A 16,823-nucleotide genomic window follows, 5' to 3' on the forward strand; every position below is an offset into this window, starting at 1 on the left:
CAATCAAAATCAGTTCCAAGTCTCTAAACTGCTGAGATTCAAGAGGCTAAAAACACAGGAGAATCTCAGTAAGCGCTTTTCCAGTACAGTCCGGTGAGAGGGTCAAATATGTGAGTGCGTCTATAATGGCTCTGAGGTCATTAGTGTATTGACACAGCGGCAGATGATGGAATGGGATTCTGGCCACACATGCACATTAACACACACTCATCAAGATGTGAACGTGTGCATACATACACCCACGCACAGTGTTCTCACTGGGTAAACAGCCAATGACATCTACTTTTGCATTGTGGGCTCTTGATTTAGATCAGGCGATACTTTCTTTTTGTATTTCTTACATATTCACTAACTACCTCACCCTGTGCCGCTTTCCGTCCTTCTCTCGTTCTTTATTCTTTTGCTGTCATCCTCAAATCGCTGAACAGTCTTGCGGAGACTTAATGTTAGAAGAGACCCCTTCTGTCCTTAGCATTAACCTCCCTCTCTGTTTGCACTCAGCCAATCAGCACTTAAACAATCAGGAACTGCAAGCAATTATAGCAGGCTATTCATTTTCATATGCTGTTCATATGCTGAAACACACCAATTCATTTTCTATTACATCGCGGACTCTCATATGTAAAATATGTGTACCTCATTCATAATGTGTGCACGTATTATTTAAATGCTAATAAATGTGAAATATATTATTTGACATATTATCATATTGTTTGACACCAAATACTCTAAGGAGTGTGTGGGTAGGTTTCGTGTGTGAGGTGATAACAGGTTAGTTAAATTGTTTCTTTTTTGCTTTGTTTTTTTAAGCACATCCGTTTTAAACAATCTCATTGCAAAACTATAACATTTATTTTTTGCACTCAGATTTATCATGCTAAATGTTAGTATATGGATTTAGACTTACTGTATAATAGAAGCCTGAATTATTTTTTAGTATGCCATATCTACCAAATTGCTTATGATTAAGATGAGCCAGCATCTCTCAGGATTTGTAAGATGACTGTCAAGTTTAAAAGCTAACAATTTATCTCCCCAATACTGAAAGAAACATGGTGTTTAAAGTGGCCCAAAATTAAAGCTGTAATTACAAATCACTTGGAAATTGTGGGTTCTGACAGACAGGGAGGATGAGGTGTTGAATGGAAGGATGATAGGATGAAGGGAGGGGGCAGAGGATGAAGTAATGTGCCTGCACAAAGCACTCAATCCGGGGGTCAGATCCTGTTCATGGAAACCATCTGGCCAGCTTAATCTGAGCCACACCAAATCCAGTGCACATGATTCTCCTTTCTGTATATCTCTCACTTTCCTCCTGCCTTCAACCTCAGCTTCTTCCCATTTTTATCCAGTATTCTTCCCAGCTTCCTACACCTCCCTCTCCTTTCCACCGCTTTACCTTTTTTACCCCACTGCTTTTTTCCCTCTTTTTCTTTCTCAAAAAGTATCCTACTCATTAATGCATGGCAGCTGCAGGGAGCAGTGTTACTTCATTTTTCCATGGCAACGGTCTCTCTGTTTCAGCAGATCCCATTTCAGTTTTGGTAACAACGTGCTCTGTTGCCAGTGCTGAACACATTCATGTGTTAAATAGAAGGAATCATTTTAAAATTCCTGAAATAGAATCACCATCCTGATCACTTGCAATTATTATCAGAGCCAAAAAAGAACATGGGTGTCCTCAGGAGAATAGGGTGGAGAAGGGGAGATGGCTGGATGAAAAGTGCTACGGCTGAGCAGTGGGGGAGAAGAGTAGAAAACAAGAGGGAGAGTAAACAGAGCTCGGGAGATGTGGTAAATAGCAATGACCAGAAGCACAAGAAGAAAGAAAAGCTGTGGGTGAAAGCTCCAAGGATGAGTGCAGGAGCCACTCGTAGACATTTCACATTGCTCCAGCCTACGTAACATTTACAACAGCGCCCAATGTCAAATGACTATTTAAAAAAATAATAGAAAAACATATTACATTACCAAAAAACAAAGCATGCACAATTAGGATGATGTGCGCTGGACAGAACACTCTGAGTCCATCATGCATGTTGCAGTGGACACTGGCTCTGTTGCTCTAAGCGAGTGAAAGACTGAGACCTCTGTTCATCCAAGAGGTAATTAGCATAGGTAATGTGTAAACTCCATTTGTCTACGAGCCAGCAAGCTTTTCTGTTTTCAATATCAGCTGCCTGACTTTGTCACGGACAGTCTCTTTACTTTTTTGATGGTGCTTTAATTATTTATGAATAATGACTTGGATATTTTCATTGTATGTGTCATCTATTATTCCTAAACAGGTAAGACTCTTACAAACTGAGATAGCTAGGACTGCACATAATTTAAATCGAAGAGATATCACAGGTTAGAGTGTGGCAATATGAGGGCTCGGATTCAGATAAGCTGTGTTTAGGAATGTATGTTAACATAGTTTGTTGGTCCTATTAAAAAAGGCAAATATGGTGAAAAGAGTGACTTTAGAGCATAATGATTGATTAATAATGATTAATTACTGTACTGATGGCATCTCCAGACATTTTCACTTTATGCATCAATATTTTTGAATCTCATTCCTATTAAAATGAAAACACTTCCAGTCAGTCGCTGTGCATTTGTAAGATGAAAAATAATGCCACAGCAACAAAGCATCATCACCACATTTCAGACAAGTGCTATGGATAAAAAAAAAAAGAGTGGTTTACACTATCACTAGCTATCACATCTTTATGTTCTGTTTAAACAGTCTTAAGTGGTCTCAGAAGCTAAGGAATAATAAATACTTTGGTAACTTTGTATCCCCCAGTCTCATTAACCCAACCTTTTTTCTGTCCTTCCTGCTCCTCTCTCTTCTGTAAAAGTCAGAAAGAAAGCCCTGCATGTTAAATTGGGCACATGTGCAGCAGAAGTGTGAGCCATTAGGTATTCTGTTTACACCACACTAAAATAAATGGAGTGGTTCAAGTTTGGGGATATCCAAGACCTGGGGTACCAGCTGTTGGGGTTTTCGGTTTGGTTCGCTTCCACTCCCATGTCAACAGGACAGAGTGTTTCCTAATTACTGCTGCAGTATGTGGTGTGGTCCCAGTCACACAGCCGAAGGGGACAGAGGAAAGTGGAGGCAATGACGGGCTCAGCAAACTATTAGTGGGTTGAGTTAACTCTTGTGAAAGTACTGTAAACAGCTCAATGTACTGACATGGGACGCCGGTTCTGGAGAATTATTTCAATTCACATGCTCTCTTTCTGTCTGAATGACATCAGATTGTGTGGTCCAAGCAATAGGAATTAAAATAATTTGAGAAGGGTTGTTTCATTTATGCCTCAATAGTTATTGTTTACATGCTCATAGAAACTCACCTTAAAGCCCTACTCAATTTAAGGAATGATTCAGCTGTGACTAAACCCTGAAACTAAATAGCCACATTGCCCACAATGAATAAGCCCACTGACAGAAAACCCTGCTGCACCTGTGATGACTTACATGCACTCACAACAGTATAACTATTACTACATGCAAAAATTGAATCTTGTTCATTTATGATGCCCGTTGTGACATATGCTTGCTGACAGTTAAATGTAACCATAACTTTGAGAGCTAGTAAGAGGAAACACTAATCTTTTAACAGTAATGTACAGTGGGGCAAAAAAGTATTTAGTCAGCCACCGATTGTGCAAGTTCCCCCACCTAAAATGATGACAGAGGTCAGTAATTTGCACCAGAGGTACACTTCAACTGTGAGAGACAGAATGTGAAAAAAAAATCCATGAATCCACATGGTAGGATTTGTAAAGAATTTATTCGTAAATTAGGGTGGAAAATAAGTATTTGGTCACCTCAAACAAGGAAAATCTCTGGCTCTCACAGACCTGTAACGTCTTCTGTAAGAAGCTTTTCTGTCCCCCACTCGTTACCTGTATGAATGGCACCTGTTTGAACTCATCATCTGTATAAAAGACACCTGTCCACAGCCTCAAACAGTCAGACTCCAAACTCCGCCATGGCCAAGACCAAAGAGCTTTCGAAGGACACCAGGAAAAGTATTGTAGACCTGCACCAGACTGGGAAGAGTGAATCTACAATAGGCAAGCAGCTTGGTGTGAAAAAATCAACTGTGGGAGCAATCATCAGAAAATGGAAGACATACAAGACCAATGATAATCTCCCTCGATCTGGGGCTCCACGCAAGATCTCATCCCGTGGGGTCAAAATGATCATGAGAACGGTGAGCAAAGATCCCAGAACCACACGGGGGGACCTGGTGAATGACCTGCAGAGAGCTGGGACCAAAGTAACAAAGGTCACCATCAGTAACACACTACAACGGCAGGGAATCAAATCCCGCGGTGCCAGACGTGTTCCGCTGCTGAAGCCAGTGCATGTCCAGGCCCGTCTGAAGTTTGCCAGAGAGCACATGGATGATACAGCAGAGGATTGGGAGAATGTCATGTGGTCAGATGAAACCAAAGTAGAACTTTTTGGTATAAACTCAACTCGTCGTGTTTGGAGGAAGAAGAATACTGAGTTGCATCCCAAGAACACCATACCTACTGTGAAGCATGGGGGTGGAAACATCATGCTATGGGGCTGTTTTTCTGCCAAGGGGACAGGACGACTGATCCGTGTTAAGGACAGAATGAATGGGGCCATGTATCGTGAGATTTTGAGCCAAAACCTCCTTCCATCAGTGAGAACTTTGAAGATGAAACGAGGCTGGGTCTTCCAACATGACAATGATCCAAAACACACCGCCCGGGCAACAAAGGAGTGGCTCCGTAAGAAGCATTTGAAAGTCCTGGAGTGGCCTAGCCAGTCTCCAGACCTCAACCCCATAGAAAATCTGTGGCGGGAGTTGAAAGTCCGTGTTGCTCGGCGACAGCCCCAAAACATCACTGCTCTCGAGAAGATCTGCATGGAGGAATGGGCCAAAATACCAGCTACTGTGTGTGCAAACCTGGTAAAGACCTATAGTAAACGTTTGACCTCTGTTATTGCCAACAAAGGTTATGTTACAAAGTATTGAGTTGTATTTTTGTTATTGACCAAATACTTATTTTCCACCCTGATTTACGAATAAATTCTTTACAAATCCTACCATGTGGATTCATGGATTTTTTTTTCACATTCTGTCTCTCACAGTTGAAGTGTACCTCTGGTGCAAATTACTGACCTCTGTCATCATTTTAGGTGGGGGAACTTGCACAATCGGTGGCTGACTAAATACTTTTTTGCCCCACTGTAGCTGCAATACTTGAAATTAGTTATTGTTGTTTTCTGTGGTTGGCTTAATACCCTAATAATTGATGAACAAACAAAAAGAAAACACAAGATTAAAACTTTGGACACCTGTGGCCAGCATTTTCGGAGTAATACTCGCACACTGTAGTTAATCTGCCAAAACTGAGCCTAACACATTACTGAACTGAAAGATATCCATATGTACCATGCAGTAATGTACCCCGCATGATTACTATGCGCAGGGAAGCCCATATGTGCACACACCATGATGTCCAGCTCTTGCATCAAGAGGAGGCCTGCTAGAGAGTTGTCAGCACTTCCTGATGTGCTTCAGATGGGGTTGGTTGTGATGTGGTCTCTACTAACTAGTCCAGTCAAGATGCAGCGAACAGACAATCGATGAGAGCATTTAACTTCCCAGTTAGACACTTAGACAGACAGGAACATCCAAGACAGCCAGCAGGCCAAACGGAAACTCGGCTTGCCACAATGGGACATGAGACACTGTATATGCATCTGTATGTAAAAGAGGGTAATCAGTTAACAACTAACAGAAGTCCCTGGATGCCATATGGCTTCACAACAGAGAGCACAAAGCTGGGCTGGGATGAGCTAAATTTTAATATATTATACCATAGAAATAGGAGAGAAATAGGTGGTCAGGGAAAAGCATTGCTGGTCCCAGAAGGCGTACAAACTTTTATCCGGGTATGCGTTCGTACGCTTGATCCTTTGGAATGTGAAGACCAAACGTAACACTGAGTGACTAAAAAACTGTAAATAATCTTAATGGACAAGATCAATGAACTTTCATCCAAGCTCAGTGGAGTAGTAGAAATGTCTTATATACCTGTTCCAGTACATAAAGACAGTTTGGTACCTGCAGAGTGAGCCGTTTAACAGCATCCCAGGCGTGGGCGATGAGCTCCTTCATTTGTTCCTCTGAGGTCGTCCATGACTCCGCAGCTGTGGTGTCAGGCATCACCCTCATTGGGATGGACAGTGGACGTGATTCTGGGAAAGAAAAAAGTGATAGGCATGACATTGTAATGAAGCTTTTAAACAATCAGCGCCATCATTTCTCATAGTGTGTACTTGTACTGCTGATAGACTTGCTGAAACATTTAGCTGACTCCTGAAGGAACCGCTACCACAGAAGTGAAGCGGCACCTTGTAAAGTCTTAAATAAAAACTGGGTTTTATTTATTAACATGAGAAAATTTTGCCCTGCATTTATCCTTTATTTCACTCTCTTCATAATTCACTGTTATTTTCATTTACTGTAAAGTATCATGTTATATGATGTTTAACTGACACTTCATTGAGATGATGTAATGTTGGCACTCAGGTTTCTTGTCTCCTACAGCAGGAGAGGGAACTATGAAACCGAGAGAATACGCACGCACGCACACACACACACACGGGGACACACACACACCCACACACACACGAGAACACACGCACACAAACTTCTAGACATGACATGTTCTGGTGTGCCTGCTGTGGTCCAGACGAGGGCTGATTGTCTGTGCTGACACTCATGGCAACAGTCAAGCACAAAAATCACACAGTAATAAGCATATTCAATTATCCATTCTACTAACTATATGAACTAAAGCACACCTTCACTGGAAGAGAACCAGTTATCGATAAGAAGACGACAGAAAGCTTGAGACAGAGTGTGAGAAATATACATAGATACGGTGAACGAGACAAAGGCACAAGGGCATTCTAGCAGGTTAACCCGAGGTCTGTGGATGTTAAAGCCATCAGGGCGTCAGAGGTTAGGGAAGGGGGGGTGGGGGGTCTCTCTAAAGACACATTAAGACATATTCCATGATTTAAAGGTCTGCCTTGCTCAGCAGCCCTATCCCACAGTTTTCAAGAAACAGCAGTGATGTCACAGCTGTACAGTGTGCCCTCAGACATCATGTTCCCAGATATCTCCAAATGCGTTGGCATGGCAATAACAGCATGTTGGTGGGGAAAATGACAAAAAAGGTGGTTAACTAACCATTGACCCACATACCTTGATCCACTTTTGTTGGTCAAGGTATGTGTGCATATCACTGGGAGACTTGGGCCACAGGTATATGGATGCTGAGCTGTGTGTGTGTGTGTGTGTGTGTGTGTGTGTGTGTGTGTGTGTGTGAGTGTGTGTGTGTGTGTGTGTGCTCGAGCACATGTGCACAAGTGGAAGAGAACAAAACTGATAATGGGTCTGGACTCTTGAACAGTATTTTCTCACACTCAGGCTGCCTCTGGCACTTGGGGACTATGAAATGGTCCCCAGTCAGTGTTGCACTTGACATTATTTTTACATTTGGCAATTTCCAGTCTACCTTCCTCACTCTTATTCGTCAGTTTTTTTTCTATCCTTGTAATGCTTCCAGTGTTGTCCTACTAGATGCCCACAAAGTGAAAGATGGCAAAAATTGACTTTGACAGGTCAGATTGTGTTTCATGGGCTGACTTTTCATTGAGTAATATGAATAGAGTGCTGCATAAACTGCTGTGATATCATTGAGTTGTCAATAGAGTTTTATTGTGAAGGGCTGTGCATACGTTGGAGTTTTCCTGTTACATGGCATTAGAAAAGTATCTCATACTTTGCAGGGGATCGATGTAGACAAGACAGGGGTGTGTAGCTACCACTGTAAGTCATGCAGCTGTCTAGACTAAGGAGACATTACCCTAAGAACTGGGCTTTCCCTGTCTATGTACATGTATGTGTGCAAGTTTCTTCCAATTTTGGTTAGTGCCCTGGTTATCTCACGGTATACATCCTATACTATCTAAACAACATTTTACCACATTAGAAAATACAATAAAAGCATATACCACAAACACAAGCACATATAAACACACACAATCTTGACAAACATAAAAACCGTACACTGAAATAGAACCCATAAAGAGCTCACACCCTCACGAATCATCACTCATGAAATGTTAAAGTAAATACAGGCCACCCTTCTGAGCTCCAAAAACAGAAACTCATACACAGTTGTACCATCTCCTTCCAATTTACAAAAATAAGAGAAAGTTACTTGAGGGTGGAGCGGACTTTGCATGACAAGTAGGGCTGCCACAAACGATTATTTTGATAGTCGACTAGTCACCGATTATTTTTGCGATTAGTCGACTAATCAGATCATCATCCATTAGACGTAAAACTACAGCTTATTGCACCAGCAGCATCTGCTCTTATATAACTATCATTAGCTTACAGCTTTAAGTGTTTAAGGTCTGTGCTAACTAAAAATAAAGACAAGATGATAGTTTATTAAATTTTAATGAAATTTGCAGATTGTTTCGGTGAAGTTTAATAAACTCCTTGCTATCTAGAATATAACAGGACACTGGAGTATATTCTGGAGCATCTCACACTTCTGATAATCAGCTGTCTGCTTGACGTTTATTCAGCTGTGTAAAAACTATAACTTTAATCTCAGACAAACTGATTTACTCAGGAACAAATAAAATACAAAAAAAAAAAAAAAAGCCAAACAATAACATTTTAAGTTATCTAAGTGACTCATATATATTTAACCTGAGTAGCGAAAGACAGCGGTGGGTTTGAAAACGATTTGCGGGGAGTCCGGTGTTCTCACAGCGCTAGTGAGCCTAGCCCCCGGCTCGCTAACGAGCTAGCGGGTAACAGACGTCTCCGAAAACGTCGGAGCGCTTTTGAAAATATGTGGTGTCCTGATAAACTGAGCAGATATTTGAAGTTTACACAGCTACATTCTCGCCTGAAAATATGTTAAACGTTTATTTTGTGACCCAGAAAGAATAATAAGAGTAACATTAAAACTAACTAGCTGCCGCCATTGTTGGAAACTGCGCTGGGCCGCGCTATGAATTCTGGGACACAGCTGCTTCTTCTTCTTCTTCTTCGGGGTTTAACGGTAGCTGATATCCTTGTACATGCAATGCTGCCATCTTCTGTTTCAGTCCGTTATTACACTCTTAAATCCTGCCACTTATTCCTGCGTCTTTTGTGATCGTACAAAGTTTCAAACGACGCGTCGACTATTAAATCAGTCGTCGACGATTTTGATAGTCGACGTAATCGTGACTAGTCGACAAATCGTGGCAGCCCTAATGACAAGAAACTGAGGACTAGCTAACTGTAAGCATGTCTGCAGAGGAGCTTATGAGACAATGAAACACAGCATGCAAGATAAACCTGCATAATTAATTCCATAATGCACGCACGCACGCACGCACGCACACGCACGCACACACACACGCACACACACACACACACACTGTATGTCACTACAGATTCCAAAAATCTGTGAATAAAGGCAGCCATGAGCATCATCTGGACTCTTCTGACCTAAATCGATAATACTCAAAAATATTATTCTGAGTCATTGGTCTCAACGAGCCCATCATTTCTTAAAATTATTCCTTTTTTGGCAAAGAGACTGTCCTAATCCTTGCTAATTTTGCCGTGAGAAAGCCCGATGAATGAGTGGATTTCTGATCATCTATTTTTGAAAGCCTTTTTTTTTTGTCGTTTTTACTTTGGGGGTAGGCCAGACAGTGAATGTTCTTCCCCAGAGTGAGTCTGTTAGCCCAATCAGAAAGTGTGCTGAAGTGCAGCATAGGCAGTAACAATGGATGAAGCCTTGTGCTTGGTTTTAAATACCATTCCAGGTCTCTGTTTGTTAATCCTAGGGTCATTATTTGGAATGAAACTGCCATATCTTGTTATAGTGACTTGGCGCCTGCCATTCCTGCAGGGAGGGGATTGAGAGGGAGCGAGAGAAAGAGAGAGAGAGAGAGAGCGGCAAGCCTAAATTCAAATGAAGGAGAAACATGACAGGAGAGCCCAAACCTCTTAAACCTGCCCAGGCCTAACAAGTCCTAGGAGTCCCTTTAAAGTGGGGTTATTCCCCCTGCCTCGTGCCATCTCAGCCATGTCCTCATTTTCACCCTCTCTTAGGCCATTAGGCTAATATGTTATTGGCCATACTCTGGCCATACACCCTCTCTCTTACCTTCTCTCCTTTGTTTCATTCTCTCTCCAACCACTCCCTCTTGTCTCTCTCTCTCAACTGGTTTGTGGAGCTGCCAGTCCAGTCCCTTATAAACATTCTAGTGTTCTGATGGTGGTTATTCATCCTCTTTAACAGCTCCGTTAAATCTCACAGCAAATGGAAGGCGACTGTCTTTGCAGCCCACGGCTGCAGTGTCAAATGCTCGGAGAAAAAAAGAAAAGACCAGAACCCCGTTACAGTACTTTGACTTCAGGGCGAGAAACAAATCAGCGTTGCCTCACATCACGATGCAGGTCGCAACACTGCCACGGCACAGTAACGTAGCTGTAAAATGTGTGAGGGTGTGTGGTGTGGTGAGTGTAAATCGCACATCATTCAAACGTGCGATTCGCAGTCGCAACTGAACGCGTGTTTAAATGCACACAAAGGCACTGGCACACCCACAGTCACACAGAAACACTAACATCATATCAGTGCCAGTGAACTTTCCACTACACATTTAACAGACTTCACAACAACAAAGGCGCAAAGCATCCATATCTTTCCCGGGTGGTTGAGTAACTCAACCATAAAAACAGCCTCATTGCGGGATCCCGGCATTTCCTCATGCCGCCTGCTATCTTTCTGGTATGTTCCCTATTACAAATGGTTTACAGTGAGTTGAAGTGTTGTATATTCTGCTACAGCTGCGTGCAGAGGCAGCAATAGGGCTCTTTAATAAACCTGCCCGCCTATTTGTTTTGGATGCAAGTCAGTGTTTATTTAAATATTTACGTGACTCCATTTGTTACAGCATTATTGAAAAAGCGCTGCTGTGGCCAGGCTCACTTGAAGGGGTAAGGAATGTGTAAGTGGTGGCAAGAAGACACAAAAAAATCACCCTTTTATTTCTACACATACTCCTCTAACGCTACAAACTGCATGGTTGCGCTTTCTTCCAGATGTGCTTTAAGAAGACCTCTAACAGGAGGAAAGCTCAGTCAGACTCTGATGCCTCTGGCAACATGTAAAGCAAGAAGAGAATAACAAATTTCGCTACATAAGTGATAATGACACAGTAATGCAAACCAATTTTCACTTTATTCGGTAAAAAGAGCTGAAGACTTGTGCCAGACCGACCATGATAAAAGCACATAAAGAATTGCAACAGCACATGTTCTCTCGGTGACATCAGGAACCCTTGAAACATCTCATGTAAAAAGCAAAACAACCCATCTCAGCTCAGTGCCCAACCTCCTCCCATTCCTCTCTCATCCTCTGTCACTAAACCCCCTCTAGCCCCTCAACTAATCCACACTACATCTGATGAAACACAGCTCAACCCCAACTTCCCTCTTCGCTCCTCTCACTTCAACCTCAGGTCCCACGGCCAACATCCACAGTGCATAATACCCTTATCATTCATGAAAGCAGCAAAGGGATACATAAGGACACATATATTCCCCACAGACCATTCTGTCTGTCATGGAAGCTGGGGAGAGGCTTGTATGGGCTCATCAGTGTGTGGAGGCAAAAGACGTTCCAGAGTCCCCTCAAGACTTCGACCATTCTTCTAAGAGAGGTGGGGGTTTCTATCTCATTATTCCTCCTCCTCCTTGTTTTCTTTCCCCACTCCAACCATCATTACCTTGATAAATTATTGACTTTACGAGAAAAATTAAACTATATAAATAACTCCACAATGAAAATATTATCCCCTTCTGAAAAGCAAACAGCAGCCAATAAAAACCCGCCTGACTTCCATCAGGCTACTTGGGCTTGGATTATAGTAATGTATGACTGCGTAGTTCTGCCTGAAGTCTTCGCATCAGTTTCCTCTAGCTCTTATAGATTTGTGTATGCATGTGTATATTAGTTTCTCTCTAAAATATATTCATATACGTCTTTCCATAATATATATTTCTAAGCCATTTGTCCAAACCTCCCTTTTTGTCGATGCTCTACGGTTGAGATCACAGAAAAGCCATCAGTGCTAGAATGTTTTTGTGAGCAGCACAACCCTGACCATAACCTGATATTTGTCCTACCTTGCAGATTAACAGCAAGTGCAAATGTTTCCATTTTGTCTCTTTTTTTGTCCTTCCAGTAAACAAGAAAATTACATTTAATCCCATCATGCAGACCACAAGCAGACAGGAACAAAGACAACAGTTCTCATTCCAACCTTTAGGAAGCACAGCCAGATAGGAAAGGTTTCTCAGCAAATGAAGTATGTTCTCAGAGTGCCAACAGCTAATTTTAGGATTGAAGCAAAAAAAAAAAAAAAAAAAAAAAAAGCCGGTGAGATCATTACTCTGGTAGATGTTAGAGAACAATAAGAAGCTCGGGACTTGGGAGGCTCATGATCAGAAACACGGTGCTGCTGCCAACAAGAACATTCATTAGGGACAAATAAAGAAAATACTTAGAGGCTAGTTTTATGTGAACCAATTTGTGGTGTAATTGTGCGGGCAGACAGAAATCGACCTCAAACTGTGGAGAAATGACTTGTTTTCAAAATCGTCTTTCCACGGCCTTTCTTGTCGGCTAATCGCACAAAAACAACTGTTAACACTTCTGTGATGATGTTACTAAGCAACATTCAAACAAACCTGTGATGTGAATTGACCAGAATATTTTGTTGGGCCATATAATGTAACCAGTAACAAAATGAAACAAAAAAACAAAAAACGTGCTGACTGACAGAAAAGCCAACCATATAACTGTAAAAAACAAAACAACAACAACAAAAAAACAGCCATTCATAAAGTTAAACTAGTTTAAAGTTTCATCGTATAAAGAGATTTTGAGACGATGTGATTTTCTTTCACCGAGACACAGGCTTTAAATCCAAGTCTCTGTCATCCACCAGAAAGTGGCTTCAGTCCAACTGAGCCTGAACTGGTTGTGAAAGTCAGCGGTGTCTTATAACACGTGCCCTGTATATTTAACATGTGTAATGACCAAAACCAGAGAGGAAGAGAGAACGGTTGAAATATTGTGTTGCCAGATAGAGCTGAGTGCCTATGGGTTATGAGTTTCAAGCCGGGCAGCCCCGGTCCCAGTATGATATCACCTTGCCCTCAGTGCTTCGGGGGAAATGATCTGCAGAGAACTGGTTCTGTGTGTCTCTGTACATTTGCCTACACATTAACAGGCACCTTCCAAAAGCCGGCAGGAAAGTCCCCCTTGATTACTATGAAACTGTAGCTAGGCTCAGTGTGGTAACAAAACAACATAACACTCTCTTTAAATCATAAAAGTGCCAGGCATGCATTCAAATAACCAATTGGAAGCAGGGACATCTAGCTAGTACAATTGTTCTGAGGAGGCTTTGAACTGCTAAAAGCTCTAAAAATGATTTTCTTTTAGTGGATTATGATTTATTCTTTTTAATTCCCTAAGGTGATTTTGTGGGAAAATCAATAGCTCCAGTGGAAAACTATGATAATCAATAGGCACAGACATAGACTCCACTTGCCAATTTATGATCAGGCGGAACAAAACAAGGCTCCATCTCAGTATTCCATATATCCAGCACTCTGGGTCATTTAATCCTGTGATAATATTTCAATCTAGCACACTTTTGACATGCAAGCTATTAGCTTATATGTTCAAAATGACCACTTGAACGCAAGGTTAGCACACACACCGTGGGCTTTCTAAGGTCTCAGAGAGGCAGCCCAGCAGGGGTCGGGAAGCACAATTTCACAGAAAATCTTCTTTGCATTACATTTGCAGCTTCTACAGATGCTTTCTGGAAACGAATCATCTTGTTTTTCCCACTGTGTTTCAATAAGGTGTAAAACAGCAGCGTCGAGGAACCTGGAGCTCAAGACTCGAGGGAAACCTGAAAGAAGTACCCAGGATTTAGCAGTACACATAAGATTCAAACACTCCCACTCGGAAAAAAACCTCACCCATCTTTCCTCTGTTTACCTAAACAAATGACCCTGAGTCCCCTGAGAAAATATATGCCAGCAACTAAATTGGACCTTGTCACATAGTCAGACATTTACTTGGAATCAGGTTGAAACAAGGACATTTGAACAATCAAGTAAAATGGCAAATGATAATTTAGTAAAAAGATGGAATTAAATGTCTGTCTGTTGTTTAAAAAATAAAATAAAAAAAAGGGCGGGGGGATAACTTGGACCATTTCAATTCATTTCTTCTAAACGCTATTTCTCAGCACATTTATTAATTTGCCTGAAATCCTTGCTCTGTCGTAACTGATGAAATTAAGTTCAATCAATATCAATCAACAACAGTCATTTCTCTACAACTATATTCGAATCAGCTCTATCCTTCAGCAAATCATTATGGCTTATTGAGTCAATCCAAGCTAAACAGCTGGACTGGATGTCGTGGGGTAAACACGCAGCAATTACAAATACATTCTGAAAGAAAAAAAAAATGCATCGCAACATTCAATAAGGCTGAATGGCTTTAGACATGAAATGCATCATGCTGACACGGAAAAGAAGACAGTTTTATGTCCAGCTTAAAGTCAACTTGGTATAAACACCGCACGCAAACATGCTAAACTAATAGGACTGAAGGACTAACCATGAACAGTGATTGTTTGTTTGTTTCTTTGCCTAAAAAACAAACAAATGTGAGAGCTAGACCAGAGGGAGCTGCTTAAATATCCCGGTCCTTCTTAGTGCTCTCCATGCATGGTAAAACAATTCATAAATCATCTTTAGAGAACCAAATTCCAACCACAACATGCTAGATGTCGACAGCTCTGATGGGGAAGAAGCCCTGGTAAGAAAGCTTTACGCAGAAAAATACAAACTACGGTTCATTTAGTTCAGCTGTGTACAGTTACAGGGTTAACGCACGTCAGATCTATTTTGGGGTGGATTTTAACTAATGTCCCAACAAACAGGACTTTCCACAAGATTTCAGCATTAAAAAAACATTAGTCTAAGCAGGACTAAATATCAGTGCAGATCTGTTTACAGATCAGGTATCTGCAGCAGGTATTTACCCCATGATCATCAGCCAAGGAATATTAGAAATTAACATCTCATTTATCAGCCCCCAAATGAATCCCAGGAACAACTAATCAAGAGAAACGAGGCAGAACACAGTCTTAGTTTATGAACCTATGTGCATCAAGTTTCACCACAATCCAACAGGATGTCAGGAGTTCACATCTGTCTTTACGCGGCCATGGCGTCCAGTCATTTTTTTCCTACATACACAGAAACAAAACTGTAAAATGTGGAAAGAAGGCATTATTGTGTAACTAGGTACAAGTGGAACTGGAGTCGTGGGATGAAATCAGCAGAGTACCTGCTGTGCTGTAAGTCTCCAGTGCTGAGCTGTGGTCTATCAAGATCTTATAACCGTAGGGAAGCGTATTAATTCACCATGATTGAAACCACAAGGGCGAAATGACTCGGCCATTTTCTTCTTCTGATTGGTTGCGGAAACAATTTGTAACTTTTCATTACATCTTCTCCTGTAACACCACAGCAATTTCCAGAAAAGATGCTATTCATTTGCTTACAAGCTCCACTCCAGCGTGGAGAACTGGAGCGGGGGCACCGAGGGGTACATTTTAATAAAATGCAGTATGAGCACCTGGTTACTAATGTCTTGTTTTCACTTCACAAGAGAAATATTTGGATAGGAAAGAGCATGAGTCTAAAAAGTATATGTTTGAATAACTAATGGAGCCCAACAATTAGATGCCATATACAAATGTTGTGTGTCTAACAGTAAACACACCCACATGCAGAATTTGTGGCCAGATTTCCAATCCACTTAACATTTCATAACAACCAAAATACTACGTGTTAAAGCATCAGCGTTTGAGTGTTGTCAGTTCTAAAATCTGGTCTTTTATCGACTATTTTCAAAAACCTGATGGTGGACGGGATGTCAAAAACAAGACAGAAAAGATGAACAAAGGAAAAACAATTACAAAAAAGAGAAAAAAACAGAAATAAAGTCACCCGGTGAAAAATAACTTCACAGACAGAAAAACAAAAACTTAGATAGAAAGAGAGAGGACCAGTCAAAGAGACAGAAAACACACTGACGGACAGTTTACTCCAGTCAGCGAGTGTTGCTGACAAACTACAGTCTGATGTTACTTAGTATGGAGTGTTGGAGCCAAGCTGATTATTTACTGACAATCCTCTAATGAGACAATATACTTTTGGAATGTGAGTAAGCAAAGATGCTTCTTTATGGAAAAGCCATTAGTCTAGTTTGCAAAAAACATGGACCAGAGGGGAAATCAGGAGGAAACGGCGGCATGACCTTTCAGCTGTGAGCTCTTTAAACAAGCTAGGAGACAAACCTCATGGCCTTTGTTTAAACTCTGAAATGTCAAAGGAGCATTTTTTTCTATCTAAACACTTGACATGGGAGAAAGTTATACACATCCAAAGCTTTTTGCAGCTACAGAGATGACTTCACCCAAAACAGAGACTTATCACTCCTGCTGGGAAAACGTTTCCCAGGGACTTAAAAAAAGAAAGAAAGAAAGAAAGAAAAACGTTGAACGACCTGCTTATTTCCCCTGACTCATCACTGTGATGCTTTAGTAGAAAATCTTACAGTGTTTAAAGGAGCCTAAACACAGTGAG

General features: G+C 41.3%; 1 protein-coding gene across 1 annotated transcript in view; it reads right to left on the reverse strand.

Moving 5' to 3' along the window:
• Window positions 1-16,823, reverse strand: part of vps13b (vacuolar protein sorting 13 homolog B) — a 299,690-nt gene that overhangs the window by 154,583 nt on the left and 128,284 nt on the right. Inside the window, exon 22 of the mRNA XM_085366137.1 lies at window positions 6,105-6,238. Within this exon, the coding sequence (XP_085222263.1) occupies window positions 6,105-6,238 (134 nt within the window). The remainder of the gene's footprint in view (window positions 1-6,104; window positions 6,239-16,823) is intronic.

The sequence above is a fragment of the Diplotaxodon limnothrissa genome, linkage group LG11 (genome assembly GCF_057381915.1).
Source record: "Diplotaxodon limnothrissa isolate DT_005_m linkage group LG11, D_limnothrissa_male_GT1.1, whole genome shotgun sequence".
Taxonomy (NCBI): Eukaryota; Metazoa; Chordata; class Actinopteri; order Cichliformes; family Cichlidae; genus Diplotaxodon; species Diplotaxodon limnothrissa.